This window comes from Rissa tridactyla, chromosome Z, assembly GCF_028500815.1.
Source record: "Rissa tridactyla isolate bRisTri1 chromosome Z, bRisTri1.patW.cur.20221130, whole genome shotgun sequence".
In the NCBI taxonomy this organism is placed as follows: domain Eukaryota; kingdom Metazoa; phylum Chordata; class Aves; order Charadriiformes; family Laridae; genus Rissa; species Rissa tridactyla.
The window spans coordinates 87323022-87339513 of record NC_071497.1 but is presented as its reverse complement, the minus strand read 5'-3'; the positions used below and the strand labels follow the sequence as shown (position 1 = coordinate 87339513).

General features: G+C 49.9%; 1 protein-coding gene across 3 annotated transcripts in view; it reads right to left on the bottom strand.

Moving 5' to 3' along the window:
• The window catches only part of LOC128903015 (E3 ubiquitin-protein ligase NEDD4-like), a 161494-nt gene extending 151934 nt beyond the window's left edge, over positions 1 to 9560 (bottom strand). For 2 of the 3 annotated variants that reach the window (XM_054186879.1, XM_054186881.1), the window contains exon 1: positions 9376 to 9559. In XM_054186879.1, coding sequence (XP_054042854.1) covers positions 9376 to 9423 — 48 coding nt within the window. In that variant the 5' untranslated portion in view covers positions 9424 to 9559. Of the gene's footprint in view, positions 1 to 9375 lie in introns of all 3 variants that reach the window. The other variant, XM_054186878.1, reaches the window with a different exon arrangement.
• Between the last annotated feature and the right edge of the window lie 6932 nt (positions 9561 to 16492).

Sequence of the window (16492 nt, the reverse complement as noted above, 5' to 3'; positions counted from 1 at the left end):
AGCTTCCAGGGACCACAGGCTCAAGGACCTTTCAGAGACCGGATCTGTCCCTCTGAATTCAAAACCAAGAAAGTGAGGCAATCTGTTTATAATAGAAAGTCAATCCTTTTTCATTCAGATTTTTTATTACTATTATTTCTTTTTGGACACAGCAGAATCAGGATCTGATGACTGCAAGACTCTATGGTTTCCGTTACATGCTGGCCAGAATGCCTTATCACTTGCTGGCCATAAGGAGGAGTGGTGAAAATAGCAGCCAAGAAATTTTTTTTTTAAAAAATAAATGGTCATTTATTAAGTTTTTTCAAACAACCAGACAAAAAAGTTTGAGTGAAACGTCTCTGCTTTCATTTAGCAGTAGAAATGAAGCAAGATTTCACATAGACATACCAACAGCTAGGAAAAAATGAAGCCTGGCTAGTGTTCAGCAGAAAAAAAATAAAATACTGAGATTGTGAAGCAATGCCTCTATTGTAATTTCTCAATGATTAAAAAGTTAAATACTTTTGTTGATTTATTTCAGAAGTTGATGACAGTTTATGTAAGTTACTCCATGGCGTGGAGGAGACCTGACATTCTCTCTCTCAACAGAGGAACTGGATAAACAGATAGAGGAGGAGGACTGCAAGCAGAGCACCAAAAAAATTCCTTTGGCTCGTCTCCCTTCAACATATCCCAAAAAACTTCTTCCTTGCTGTTAGTTTATCTTCCAGAGCACTTCATTCTTGGCAAATAAAATGCTTCTTCATCCTCCGAAGACCTTAAACACAACCACAACCCGCCCCGCAGGGGAACAGAAGAGCAGAGCACCCTTCGAGCCTCAATGAGCGCCTGACGTGCACACGGACACCCACCACGGCTCACGGAGCAGCGTGCTCGGGACCTCGCACCCCGTCTCACCAGGAAGAGGCCAGAAGCGGAGCTTTCCCCCGCCACACCAGTTACCAGATGGACAGCCGATGAGGACGTCATCCCAGGACACCTTCTGCTGAGAGTTACTCATCACTCCTATCTCTCCAAAATCCTGCCATCAACGCAGTGCGATCATCGACATCAAGATGCTTAAGAGTAAGACTTTGAATTGCTTTCAATTAAAAACACACAGAGAAAAGCACAGATCACATTAACGTACTTCCCTCCTCAAGCCAGGATTATTCAAGACGGGAAACTGCCAAAGGAGAGGACACCATGATTGTGCACCGTTCTGAACAATTCTGCTCTTTTCCAGCAGATAAACTACATTAAAAAAAGAAAACCTGTCTTGAGTTAGCATGACACCAATAAAACAACACTAATCCATGCAGTTGGGCACAAAAATAAGGTACTACAGCTTAATTGCAAACAACATCTCATTCACGGAATTATTCCTCATATCCTGCCAGTATTCCCAGAATCGTAGCTATTTCTTTTGTTACAGGCAAGGTTCCTAACTCCTAGAAATCAGGATTCTGACGAATATCTACATCCTGCCAGTGCACAGGAATTAGGGTTAAAAGAACAGAGGGAGGGAAAAACGAGCAATTACAAATGTACACGCTGAGTTTGCTGCCAGTCAAGACATTATCTGGAAGACAGACATTTCATAACACATTTCAAGAATCAAGTTTTTGGATGTGTTTCATTGGGGTTTGGGGTGGTTTGGTGGTTTGTTGTTTTTGGATTTTTTTTTAAACTATTTTAACTACAGTTAGCTTCCAGGCCTGTGCAATTTAACCACATCTCTTATTTTAAAGTGAATTACTAGTAAATTGCTGCTTCTTTGCAGAAAACAATCCCTTTCCTAAGGTTCTGACTTTCTTCCTTCTTTACAGGAGGGGAGAGGAAAAGACAGAGGGAGCCGGGAAAGGGAGCAGTTTAAGAACCCCATGCTGGAAGAAGCCGGCATGGCAGCGAGTTAAACACTTCTGAAAGCTCCAGCTCCAGCTCTGGCTGAAGGTAAAAGCCCTGGCAGGTTGTAATAATGAAATGGCAACAGCTCAAGTCCTGAGCTGAGCTGAGCACGCCAGCAGTAAAACCACATTCCTTTCAAGTCTGAGAAGTCACCCAACCTGCCGCTGCATTCTTACCCAGCTTACTGAAAATAACAGTGTGTACAAGATTACACTTCATTTCTTTCTAAAAGGGGACAGAGCTGCCTAGTAGCATTTCTTCTACTGCTACAGGAAAACTCTTACTCAACACAATTAAAACAAACATTTAAGAAGAAGCAGCAACGAAAGCAAAAGATGAAGAAATTTATAATAGAGAGATTTCCTCTGTTCATCGACACCAAAATTTACAAAACTGTAACTAAACCAAGCTACTACCGCACGTTGATTTTGCGCCCACAACTTTTTATTGACTGAAGCCAGTAGACAATCCATCCCTCACTGCTACGAAGAGGCTGGAGGTTTCCCACTCTCTCAGGGAAGTCCCAGTTTATATGCCACTGAGTTTAATTAAGCAAGAGGTCTTGGCCTCAATGAATCCCCCGGGACCGAGAGGCTGTTGGTTTAGCCTGATTCAGCTGAAATCAGCCAGCTGCCAAACCGGCTGCACCCACAGCAGCCCTTGCAACACCGGCGCCCAGCGGCTGCAGAGCCCCGCAGCAGATGCCTTCTTCGGCTCCGCGCAGCATCACCCACAGGCATGCCACAGGCAAAGATAACAGCATGCAGTCCCACAACCCCCGACGCGGCCCCCGGATCTCACAGCACCTCTGGAGATAGTCCACCTTGCATAATGAGCTCTATTTGGTTTAGAAAGGATAAATATTATAACCCGTTGACCCTCTCACTGTCTGAAGACACAACTCCAACCTAGAGGCTGCAGTGGTGCACTCTTTCTTCCCGTAACATCTTAAGATATTCATTTTATTCCCTTCTGAAAGGTAAGCTCATTTGGCGCTCCTGTCATGCCTGGTTGTATTTTCAAAACAAAACACGCCACCGGAGATCCACTGAGCGTAACTCCCGCGAAAGCGGTGTCCCCATGGCTGCGACGGCTGCTGTGGCAGCAGAAGGGCTTTGCTCAGCAGCTGAGGGGCTCAGAGTCCACGTTTACTCCCCAGGAAAATGGAATCTGTGCACAAACAGAGGATAACCTTGAGTTTACATTTACCACTACACAGTGCCCTCCGATGGCCAGACCACAACACAGATCTTGAAAATATGAACCCAGGGAGATGGTTCTGGTCCCTTCCCCGAGGGCAGTGTCCGGGCGACAAGGACAGGGGCAGCCGAAGCCCCTGCAGCAGCAGCATCCCTCGCCAGACCGTAAAACACCCACTCGCTCTACCAGAGGGCGGCGGCGGAGGACAGACAGAGCTCTCTGAATGGGTGTACATATAAAACCCAAATTCCTTCACTCCCTCAGACCCACATTTTAATATAAACCACCTTAAATGTCTTTACATTAATTTTATATTAAAACTAGAGTTTACTCAGTGTCAGTAATAGTGGCCAAAATATGCTGATAACTCATTAAAAGCAGCTTTAAAATGCAAGCTTTTATAAAAATCTATTGACCTGCTGAGAACCACAGCCTATTAATTTTGTTATTATGCCACAACAAGTAGATATGCAGGCCCTTTCATTTATGAAATGCTTCCTTATCTGGACTTTTTAAACATCATTTAAAGTTTTACGTGCTATCCCTGGGAAGCCAATGCACTTAGAATCTATAAAGCCAATCCAGATTTTTTTTCCATTTAAAAAGTCAATAAAAAAGTTACTATTCTGAATTGCTTATTACTAGAACACTGTGTCACTGCTGTGACCAAGGGAGGCCCCTGCTCACACTCCGACGAGTTATGCTTTTACATAGCCAGAGTACTCGCAGCAGAAACAACAGACCTGTTTCAAGAGTGCGTTCGTGGTGCTGTTCACGAAAGCTGTCTCTTCTCAGGAGCTCCAGTTTTTCCTGCACAAGAGCCTTCTGGCTCCCATGGGCAGCAGCGGAGCGGAGCCGGAGCAGGGGCAGATGCTGCACCGGGCAGGCTGGCCCTGTGCTGCTTGGCCCCTTGCCCTCCTTGTAGGCCTCCACAAGGAACCCCCACTGCCTACCAACTGCTCCTCAGCACGGCACGGCACCCGCAGCGATGCCTGTGACCTCTGAAAGGCGACCATCCATCCATCCATGCATCCAAGGCTCTTCCAGTGCTTCTGCTCCAGGCTCCGAAAAACTTCAGCTGTACAGCAGCAACGCAGAAGCACGGTGAGCAGCCAGAGACAGCTTCACCATGGAGGCAACGTTATCAGAAACATTGCCTCAAAACTAATTGCAACCATCTAGAACTCAGACACTTCCCCCCAACAACTCACCATCAGGCTTATTTCACAGATTTACAGTTTGCTTAAAATGCAAAGTAGAGAAACCCAACACTGAACTCCACCACGTCACTGCTCTGTCATCTACTCAAGTCGGGGAAGCCTTTTTCCTCGGTAATACATCAAGTGACTCGGCAAGCAGTGTGCTGACGTACTCCTTCTGAGGCCTTCGTAGCCCACCTCGTGGACCACACCAGAACACACACAGACGAACTTCATTTACACCACATTCGAGTACAGGGAACGAGACACCCTCAAGGGAGGCAATTCCAGAGGAACAAACCCACCAGGACCAGGAAAACACAGGACACACAAGCCACCTGCCCACAGGCCTCCTTTTGAAACAGTCTGCACAAAAAGAGGCAGTTCACCCCCTCTATCGCAGCCGTATTCCTCGTCACCTCACGCCCCAAGCTGTACTTTGCCACGACATCATTGTGGCAAATCTTATTTTTATTCTTCACGCTGATGTTAGATAAAGTATAGATAAGCCTACGCTTCACAGGAATTCATCCCATTCGCAGGTACCATTTCCATCATACCCAAAAACTGGTTTTGCTTGCATTTACCGAAAGCGTGTCTCATTAAAAGCAGTGTGCCGTGGAGGCTCCCGAGGTCTTGAAATCCTTCAGGATTCATTTCTCACACACAATGTTTTGCCCAGTCCACTACACAAGAACTAAGGTGAGAAAAAAAGGTTAAGCTGCAGTGCCTATATCCAGAGCTATTTATTTTAAGGCATATGCAATTATACCTCATGCATCAAGATATTTTCATGAACATAAGCTCCTTTTTGACAATTTCTAATGCATGACAAAATGTCATCTCAGTAGGAAGCTTGTAATTTCAGTTTATTCAACCACAAGTCATGGAAGCTGAATAGAACTTGGGAAGAGAAGAAATGCTAGAATTGGAGAGAGCAGTTCTACATATGAACCCCTTTTCTGCCTGTATTTTGAAATATAAAGAGATACTCTACCTTCAAGGATCTTTTCCTGAAGACATGTTATTTATTTAACCAAACAAGATACAAGAAGCTGCACGTTTTTCTTCTACCCAAGCACACTGAGAAGGGCAAAGGGAATACCTGGGGAAACTTCCGTTTTGCTTGGCCCATGTTCAATTCCACAACTCTCCAGAAACCTCAAGTGAAATGAACGAGAGGTGACCTTCTCTAAGGGACGTATTACTGCCTTTCTTCTTGCAAAAAAGTAAAGATGACTAAAAAGTAGATTTAAGTTTATGAGATTACTCCAGTAATTCCTAAAAATCAAGGGTCCTGATGTATTCAATGGTTCAGGGACGCCCTAAACAAACAAACGCTGGAGGAAATCACTTCCATCCCTTGGGCCGGTGCTCCCGTTCCCGCTGCTGAGCCCAGCGCTGAAGACCCGTCACTGCTACAGCAGGAGCAATTAACAAACAGCCATCTCAAAACCCAACGCGTGCAACGGGCACACAGCTTCCGTCAGGAGTGCTCTACGTCCGCACACATTTTCAGCTACTCAGGGGTGTAAGTTTTTAAATATACTGCCATTTAAAGATTGCCTGAGAGCACCTGAGCTTCCAGTAGGCTGTGTAAATATGATTTCACGGAACCACAGGCTGGTTGACAGACTGTCATCTGGCCCACCCCCTTCTCTAGCGAGAGCCGATTGCCCAGGACCACGTCCAGATGGCTCCCGAATGGCTCCAAGGATGGAGACTCTACAGCCTCTCCAGGCAACCTGCGCCAGGGCTACAGTCGCCCTCATGGTGAAAAATTCATAGGAAGTGAATTTGATTTACAGCTAATTTTAACTAATAAACTTTTTTTATAGCTCATATTTACAAAGAGGCAGGTTTCTGAAAACAACATTTGAAGAAAAATGCAGTCTGTCAGTGGCTAAATGCAACGGTTGGTTTGTCATCTGTGACTCAGTAAGTCCCTCAACTACCGAGTGTCTTAACGCCTATCACGGTATTTGAACAAAATAAGAACAGATGTCCACATTGAAGGTATCCACTGAGAATTACAGCTATTTACAGCCATTAATGTAGGCACAAACTCTGCAAACACTTAAGCATATGCTTAATTTAAGACAAGAAGTAGGCCTACTGACACATACATCTACTGAGCAAGTAGAAGTTAAGCCTATGCTTAATTATTTGTCATAGATATTGCTATTTTTATGGGAAGCCATTAAGCAAGTCTAGCTTACATTTAAATAACTACTTTTCCCAATCAGCAATTGTGCTAGGACAGGTAGGCCTACATGAGGCCTACTTAAAGCCCTACATAAAACACAAAAGTATACAACAGAACTGCAAACTGTATTTTAAACCAAGGTAGGAACAAAGAAAAATTAATAGCCAAAATATGCCCACATACGTGATTTGGCCTCTCAAGAGTAGCAAAGAGATTTTGCTTTTCAAAACAAAGAGACGAGTCAAGCCCGAGCCAATGCTAATGGGAAGTCATTATCCACAAAAGCCAGTGCGCAATCAAACTGTAAACATACCTGCCTTTCGCAACCGCTCTCGAGATGTGCCTGCAATGGAGCTTACGTATGGCCGCCTTCCCTGGGAGATTCCGCTCCTTCACTGCTTTCCTTTGCCCATATGTTCACCGCAGGCTCAACAGCGGTTCAGGCTGTCGGCGTACTGAAACACCGCCCGTGTTCTCCATGCCCTTCCGCACCCTGCCCCTTCCTCCTCCTTCTTCCACCCTATTTCCACTCGCTGCCTCCTGTCATATTTTTCGATGATCGCTGTACTGGTCCAGCACCATCACGATCTACAGGGATACAGGAACAAAGAACCGATCCACCGTTCCTCACAGGTAGGGTGACTGCAGTCGCCACTGCATCCGCGACGTGGGACCACCGTGGGTCATCGCAGACAGACCAAAGGCTCGCTTTTCCAAGAGGTTCTTTTGCAAACAGCTTGGCTTTACGTGGGGAGGCGAGTGACGGACACCCTTCCTTACCTGGACTGCTGTGCCCACCCTGGAGCAGGCCAGGTCCCTCGTACCAGCCGGGGACACGAGCACCATCACAGTGCCCGCCCTGGCTCTCCAAGCCCCTGTCCACCCCGGAGCCAGGGGTCCAGCTGAGTCACAGTGTCTGCAGCTGCACTCCCCCGTCCAGTGGATTTCTCCATGCATTCGCTCCTCTTTAACATTCTGCGCGAGTACCAGCGTATGTCGAGGAAGGAGGCAGGGACAAAAGATACCAGCGAGTACACATGCAACAAAAACAGCAGCAGCCAGGCTCCAGGATTATGTTCTCAACCACCCACCCAGGGCATGGCAGGATGGCTCCCAGGTTTCCCTTCCCTCACTGATCACACCTGCTAATGCACTCAAATCCATCAAAGCATGTAACCGCCACCAATCCAGTGTTTTGGGGTGCCAGCACTGGGATGGCCAGCCCCGCCAGCCTGGCTGTGCCCCCCACCCACACTGGCACCCCAGGAGCGGGCGGATCACTGCCACCCAGGTCACCCCAAGGGAACGGTGAGGCACCGGCACCCCGGGAGCAGGCGGATCACTGCCACCCATGTCACCCCAAGGGAATGGAGAGGCACCAGCACCCCGGGAGCAAGCGGATCACCACCACCCAGGTCACCCCAAGGGACGGTGAGGCAGTAGCATTCCTGCTGCTGCCCGGAGGCTCCCGAAGCACGGCGGCCGCCAGACGGCCCTGCCCTCACGTCAAGGCTTGGGGAAACAGCCCCGGGAGGAAAAGATTCCCCTTGATGTTGTGCTCGCTACCTGAAGCGCCGAAGGCCCTCGCAGCGCGCTCTCCTCTTCCCTACCTCCACACACACAGAGCATTTCATAGCTCTGTACCTCACCAAAAGCAGAACTCACCACCCCCCTTTATAAAAACACCCACCACAGCCAAAGAGCCTCCTTTCCAACTGGAATTAAATGGTGCAGTCATCTAGACTGGTGCCGCTCAAATATAATAGGTAATAAAATCATCTGGCAGCTTCTACAGTCAGAAGATTTTTTTTAACGCCAGTTTCTCCTATACCACAAACACACCGACAGACAGCCCTTCATGTTTAGTCCCATAAAACCGGATGTACCATTTTTATAATTATTATTATTATTCACTCTTGTAAAAATACAACCCAGGCAAGCAATATGCCTGATCCTAACAGCTGATACACTGAAATCACAGAACAGTGATATAGGTTGTCCCTTTTCTGATGCTTTATTATACTGCCTGCTAATAAAAAAAAGAGTACCTGACCAAGGCAATGAAATAAAAAGGGCATTAACTACAATTTTTATCACTCACTTAAGATAAAGCGGGCTGTTCTGCTTATGCATATTTAATTTGTTAGCATGGCTTCTGCAGAACCATATGCCGTCGGTTGATAAGGCCGGAGCACGGCGATTAGCTATCGCCAGTCCTCCCTAGGTGACCAAGCTCCATCCGCACCGGGCACCAGGCGGGGGATGACACGGGGTGGCCGTCCCGCTCCTGGGGGCGCCGGCAGAGCCTCCCGCCGACGGCATCCCGGTCGCCGGCCCCGGCTCTTTGTTCGCCACCAGCCCCTGCTGAGGCGCGGCGGGGCGAGGGGCGGCGGCGGGGACCGGCGGCGGGGTCGGGGCACGGCCCGAGACGGGCTCAGCGGCGGGGGCCGGTGGCAAACCCCAACGGACCCGCTCCCGCCCCCGCGGCGACGCGGCCCGGCCCGCCCGGCAGGCAGGCCGCGGAGCGGGTTGCCGGGGGGCTGCGGCCGCCCCCGGCCCCTCGCAAGCGGCGGCACCTGCCGGGGCGGCGGCGCTCAGCGGGCCGGGCCGCCCCGCTCGGGCACCGACCCGCCGCCCGCCACGTCTCCCCGCCCGCGGCTGCTGCCGGGCGGGGGCGCGGAGCCCCGCGGGGCGGGGCGGGCTCCCGGACCGACCCTCGACCTTCGCCCCCCGCCGGGGCCGGCTCCCCGGCCTCCCCTCCGCGCCCGGGGCGATTGGGGGGACGGGGGCGAAGGGCGCCCGTCCCCCCGCGCCCCGCCACACAGCGACCCACGCCGCCGCCCCCGCGGGGGCTCCCCAGCGCCCCCCGCCCCGACCCACCTCGTCTTCCGAGAGCCCGTAGACCGGCTCCACCGCCGCGGTCGCCATGGAGCCGCCGCGCGGGGCGTCCCGCCCGCCCCAGGTGAGCTGCCGCCGCTGCTGCTGCTGCTGCTGGCCCGCGGGCGGCGGAAGGCGGCCACCGGGAGCCGGGCGCCGGCGGGAAGGGGCCGGGGGCGGCGCTGCCCGCTCGGGGGCGGCGCTGGGGCCCGCCCGCGCTGCTGCCGCCGCCGGCTGAGGCTGAGGGCGGCCGCAGGAACGGGGAGCCCCGGCGGCGGCCCAGCGGGGCGGGCGAAGGGAGGGCGGGCCGGGCCGGCCCAATGGCGGAGGCGGCGGCCGGGGGCGGGCGGCCCCGCCGGGCCGGGCTGATTTGCTGCCGCCCTCCCCCCGCCGGCCGCCGCGGGCTGGTGGAGGAAGGGGCGGGGGGGCGGCGCTCCCCCCCCAGATCCCCCGCACCGCCCCGCCCGGCCGCCGCCGCGGAGCCTGCGCCCCCCGGCGGGCGGGAGCGGGATCGGGATCGGAGTCGCCCGGGGGCTGCGGTGCGGTGGGGGCCCCGACGCGGCGGCCGAGCTGCAGCGCGGATTTCCCGGGGGGTTTCCCGGGGCGGGTCGGCACCTCGGCCCCGCGGTGCCGGTGCTGCGGGCGCCGCCGAGCTCAACGCCCCCCCCCCCCCCCCCCCCCCCCACCCGGTGCGGGCTCCGTGCGGGCCCGGCCCACCCCCATGGGCAGGCCCGGGTTTGGGGCTCTTTGAGAGAAATCCGCGGGGGCGGCGAGAGAAGGGCACAGGCTGCCCGCAGGTCGCTGCAGCGGCTTTTACATCGCTCAGCCGCCTGGTTTTTTAAGGAAACAAAACATTCGGGGTTACTGCTGGGCAAAAGCAAGGCGCACTTCAGTTCTAAATGATTCCTTGCTTCGTTTCTGCTCCTTCCTTAATTGGCTTGGCTCGCCTCCCCTCCCCGGCCTTGCCCCACCTCACGCCAATCTCTCCTTTATTATCCATCTGATATCTTTTGGCAATATGATAGTACTTAAGTAGAGGCAAATGACCTATAGTTTACATGAAAGCTGTTCTCAAACCCATTTATGCCTCTACAGGGCAACAATGGATTTCTACTACGTTTACTTTTAAGAACGCAACGCATTAATGAAGCCATGTAGAGTCAATGACACGGGGAAATATGTCGCTGCACCCCAAAACAGGGCTGTCCCCACTGCCTTCGGCCTCGCCAGCCGGACCAGAGCTGGGATCGGGGAGCTCGGAGCGCCCCTGGAGTCAGCATGGTCCATGGGACCCAGCGGCAGTTGCGGGAGGGCATCAGGCTCCGAGCTGTGGCAGGGCAGAAACTCGCTCATCTCCTGCGACTTGTGTCTCCCATTCAGCAAAAGCGAGCGAAGCACTGGGGATGTGCAGTAGGAGCAAATATATTGGCAAATAACGAAAACTGGCCTATCACAAACAGAAAACCATCATGACGGCCCAGTAACTGTTTTCCCCTTACTGTGTTTTTACGGCAAAGGGTAGATTGGCCACTAACAAAAACCCCATCCCTAGAGGAGCTTCCAACTGACTGCTTGTCAGACAGACCGACCTCCCTATGTCAGAGATCATCTTACACCTGTTTTCTGCTCTGCGGGCCGAGAGGATGGGAAATAGGAGATCCCTTTTTCTGGAGAGATTCCACAAATAGTCCGTAAGCCAGAAAGTTTTTTTCCCAGCCTTTACGAAAGCTTTTCCTGGGGAAGGGAGAATTTGACCTCTGCCCAGACAACAGTGCATGGAGCGAAAATGGTAAGCTGTTAAAGTACAGCTTATGAAGGCACTAGCCTTTGTACTCACGTGAATGTCTCCTGGTCGTAAACTCCGTATGAGGCAGTTAATAGCTGGCACATCTCGGCGGGGTCTTCCCCAGCACCGTGCTCTGAACCCGCCTGTTCCCCTTCCTCAGAGGACCTGTCAAGGTGTCCCTCGAATGGTCAGCTCTAAAGGAGCGCCCGGGCACCAGGCTCATTTGGCAGTTCTAATGGTAAGATAAATTCAGTTTTAATACTCTTTCTCCTCAGCTCAGCAGATCATTCTCAAATCTGGATCTAGCTCTTTTCACATGCTTTTCAGTCACCTACTTTGATGCCTTAACAGAAGCAGCTCCACCACCTCTCATCCCCTGGATGCCACCAAAGTCAGGATTCTCCCACCATCCCCTCCCCAAGGGTCTTCCTCTTCAGTTGCCTCTCTCTTGCTTTAACTCCTCTTATCGCAGCTTTGGAGCTCTGGGCAGGAGCACATGTCACTTCAGGCTTTCTCAAAAGGCCTCTTCCTCAATGGTCTTCTGGGCCAGTTTGCCATCACACAAGCTCTGCCTCATCACTGGGGTCTGACCAGAAGGCGGGGGTAAACTGAGTCCAAATCACCTGGGAAATTCAGGTGACACTTGGATATCTCAAACTGTGTGATTTCAGGAGTCCTTAAAGTATTTTTTTTCTGTAGTCAGTTTCATAAACTCGTCTCGGTTCTTTGCACGCCCGTATCTTCAGGCGTCAGCAGTTGAGACCAGTAACTGTAACTGGAAACTACTGGGAACCTGGCACAGACCCTCCGGAACATTTCTATTTCTGAAGTACAGAGTGAAAAGGAAATAGGTGGCTGTGATTCAACGACTGTAATTGGACTGTAATCCAAATGCTGTGAAGCTGGTGATGCACGGAAATCTCTGGATCCGAATCCTTTCTGCAATGCGTGATCCTGAAGGGTGAGCTCTAGACAGGTGTGCGCTGCCGGCCATCTCCGGCCTCTGAAACCACAGCAATGGCTTTTACTGCCTCATTACAGCATCCACACGGCCGGTTTTGCAGCATCAGACAGCGCTCCCATCAACAGGTCCCCCCAAGGAAAAATCCCTGCGTGCACACGCTGAATGAAGGAGCTCTGATGACAGAGCAGAACAGCAGCACTCTGCCACAAACACAGCAACCTTTGTGGATTGTAAAGCTTTAGTATCAAATCCATGATGGAGATTACTCGTTTATTTCCTCGTGACTAATTACATGCCTAATTCCTCTTCAGAATTGTGTTTAGAGAGTAGATGGCCCCGGAGAGATGGAATTCATTTGAGAATGCGAACATCAAAAATCTCTAGGTGCAGCTCGGATGATTTATAGCTGGCTTCTTTATATAACAGAGGTCCATTAATTATTTAAAATTCTCAGAGAAAAAATAGATTAAGTATATATTATGGATGGCAATCCTCAATTAAAGATTAAGCTTTGTAAGCAGTGTAAGGCGGGATGCAGTCGGGAGCAATGAGGACACAGCACTCCTGGCAGGTATACACCAGAGGTGTAATGGGGGGCATTCCCCTGCTGGAGCAGGCGTCTGGCGGCGGATAGTGACGGGAAATTGATCACAGAATCATCGAATTGCCTGGGTTGGAAAGGACCTTTCAGATCATCGAGTCCAACCATCAACCCAACACTGCCAAAACCCATCACTAAACCATATCTCTAAGTGCTACGTCTGCCCGGCTTTTAAATACCTCCAGGGACGGCGACTCCACCACTGCCCTGGGCAGCTTGTTCCAGTGCTTGACAACCCTTTCCGTGTAAAAATTTTTCCTAATATGATTCTTTTTCCCCTTCAGCAGTGTCCCCCAGAGAAGTGCAGCTGTGCCAAGGAGGCAGCGAGGGGCTTCCTCCCCTGTCCTGGTGATTAGCTTACGGTGATTCCCTCCTGATTCCTCTGCCCGCAGCAGCGCGCCAGTCAGAGCTGCTCCTCTTCGCACAAATGCCTAATCCTGTTCTAAATCTCTCCAAGCACTCCCTCAGCAATATCCTCCAGCAGCCGCCTCCCCTGAGCTGACTATACAATTAATACAAAAAGTTCAGCCCTTTAACGCATGCACACGCTTACCACACACTCTTTTGCTCATACTAAATAGCCAAATAATGCCAATATGTATTTTTCCGTAGAAAAAGGGAAAATATCTGCTTTCCTGATTGGACCCACAGTCCAATGGCTTTTAATTCTCTCATACGGCAAATAAAAGTCATAAAAATACCTGAGCACGTGCCCATTTTTAGCCTCCAATCAGTTCTCTGTGGAGGAGATTTGCTCAGGAAATCGTTAATGTGTCTTTTTTCTCCTTGGTATTACAGTGTAAATGCTCAAACATCCTCCAAGTACAACAGGGATTTTTTTTCTGCTCCTCAATGCCAAGTGATAGACCACATAGCACAAAAAAATGTCTTTTAGTGGGAAGGATCAGCATTATCGGCTTCTGGACTAGCTTGAATGAGCAGGGCGCTTCCTTGCAATCCCGCGTCCGCTGTGGAGGATAGATGGGCTCTGCTGAGCAGGCAGAAAACATAAATAGCATTTTTTGTTTTTATCAGGTACCAATGTAAACCATGGGAAAATTAAGGTAACAATAAGTTGGTAAATAGGAAAACTTCCCACTTTGGGTTCAATATATCCTTAAAATCCTACTCACGGAACTCGCGCTATCCCAATGTCTACCAGACCTCTTCCAAATCTCAAGCAGATATTTTAAATCTTTTCCTCAGAATGTGTGTGAAAGATAAGAGGAAGGAGATCAGAAATGCTCATTTACTGAGGAACACACTTGCTCCCTGTCTCTTTCAATTACTTTTTTCTGTGTACTCTGAACATAAGTTTCGTAATGTACTTTGCTTTTTCCTGCGTTGCACCATCAACATTCATTTGTATCAGATATATAGTTTTGTTTCATTTTTAGCACAGACTGAAATACAATACTTACTCTAGCTTTTGTAGTAATATTGGTCTTATCCCTTCCTAGGTAATTTTTCTGTTTTTCCCACAATGAATCAATGGCATTTGATATCGGGGTCTGAGCTCTGAACTCCTCCAGTGTGAGAAAGCTTACAGCCCCATTGCGCTTGAAGGGAATTATTTCCAATTACAATTATTACAATTACAATAATTAAAATAAATTTTAGCTTTTAGGTTTTTTATTAATGAGAAAACATTTATGGGAGGTTCACGCCATATTCTGCGATTTTCAAGTAGTGGTATGAGATTTAATGAGGTAAGCAGATTTTACTTTCTCAATCACTTTAGAAACATAGAATCATTTAGGTTGGAAAAGACCTTTAAGATCACAGAGTCCAACCATCAGCCCAACACTGCCAAGGCCACCACTACCCCATGTCCCTCAGCACCACGTCTGCCCGTCCTTTAGATACCTCCAGGGATGGCGACTCCACCACTGCCCTGGGCAGCCTCTTCCGATGCTTGACAACTCTTTCTGTGAAGGAATTTTTCCTAATAAAAAATTCAGCTCTGCATTTCATTGCTGCTTGTTTCTACAGTTCCATTTTTATGGACACAGGGATGAAATTCATGTGACCTAGTCACTCTGGGAGCCTTTTATCCCCAGCAGAGAGAAACAGGAGCTTTTGAAATGCAATTCGTCTCATCATCCTGAAGCAGACATCTGAAAAATGTCAAATGAATGTTACCATGAAAGTGGCTGTTTCTCTCTATTGCCTGTAAGAACGCCCAGGGCAATGAGCTCCAGTAACGGCATCCGCGTCACGGCGCCCAGCGGCAGGTGGGGACGGGACTGTCTTTCACAGGCAGCCTAGATTCACCTGACCCAATTTCCATAATTTTCAAAAACCAAATGCAATAGTTTAAGAACGCATTTCCCTTCAACCTGCTGAAATTTGAGTGCGGAGTATTGAGTATTTTAACTCACCCTCCTAACAAGTAAACCAGCAACCCACCTCGTGCCCTTCATGCAGAGAAAAGCGGAGGCGGAGCGTAAAGCCCTTTACTGCGCTCTGCCTGCAGGACAACGCTCATTTCTTGTGCTGAGGATTGTGTCCCATTAGCAGGCACCAAGGAAATGCTCTCGACAGAAAACCTTGCCCTCAGAACTAAGCAGCTGCCAAAACTGCTCGGACACCGTTCAGCCAAACGCTTACGTGCTTTGCTAAACTGGAACGGATTTAAGCGTGTGCTTCAGATGAAGCACTTGCTGTATTTCTTTGCTACGTCAGGGCCCCTAAGATTAACTCCTGTATTTTTTTAAATTAACTTGGGAATATTTCACAAACTATTCTGTGTCAATTGCATGTTAAGAGAAGTTAAAACAACACCTCCCATTAGTAATCCGATCAGGTTCACTATAATGAACAGAGAAAGAACCAAAAAAGTGTTCCGAGCTCTGCCAGTCGTCTTGTGCTGCTGATACACCTAGAAAATGTACGTCAGCACCCAAGCAAATCCTAATGTCAACATCAATGTCAGATGGAAAATAATTCTTTAAATTTCCACATTTCAGGAGGCTACGTTGCTGTAAGGGCTCATCCCAAAGCCACTCTCAGCAGAAGTGACCCAAGTGTGAACGCCAAGCTCATTTCCTCCAGCTCGCGCTTCCCGAGTGTGTGTGACACTGTGTTGGCATGTTACAAACACTGCAGCGTGCCACTTAAAACAGAGCGGGGAAATAACGGCAACCACAGAAAAGTTTGCCACCCTGCATTTCTTGGCTGCTCTGCGCCTCATGTCAGCTCTGGCCCAGCAGCTCCCCTCCCCACCGAGCCACCAGGCGCAGCCCAGCCACCCACCCATGGGGTACCACCTTCCCCCGCCTCGGCCATCCTTCGCTTCTAGCGGTTTCACAAGAACACGCGGAAGGAAAACCAAGCATCACGGCTTGGATTGGCAGCTGATGCGTGTTTGTGGACAGCTGGTATGCTGAACGAGTCCAGCCCAGGCTGCTGAGATGGTGTGGGGCTGCGGCACACGGGGGGCTGAGACGATGCGGGGCTGGGGCACACGGGAGGGCTGTGTTGTTGTATGGTTGTATGGTACCTGTGCATGTAGGTATAATAAAAAACATGAAGTAATGCCTTCTTACCAAGTCATGCAACAGAAATTAAGTGTTACTTTTGGGAGAGAGGCAGGAGAAAATTAGAGGGGGGGAGAAAAAAAGAAACCTTAGCCAAGGGAGCTAACAATACATTAACACAAATCCTACAGGAGTCCTCTTTGAGGCCCTCAACAAGCTTGTTGGGACAGATCTTAAGTGACTGCTTCATCATTTTCCTAGAAATAGCATGCATGCTTGATACAAAAATG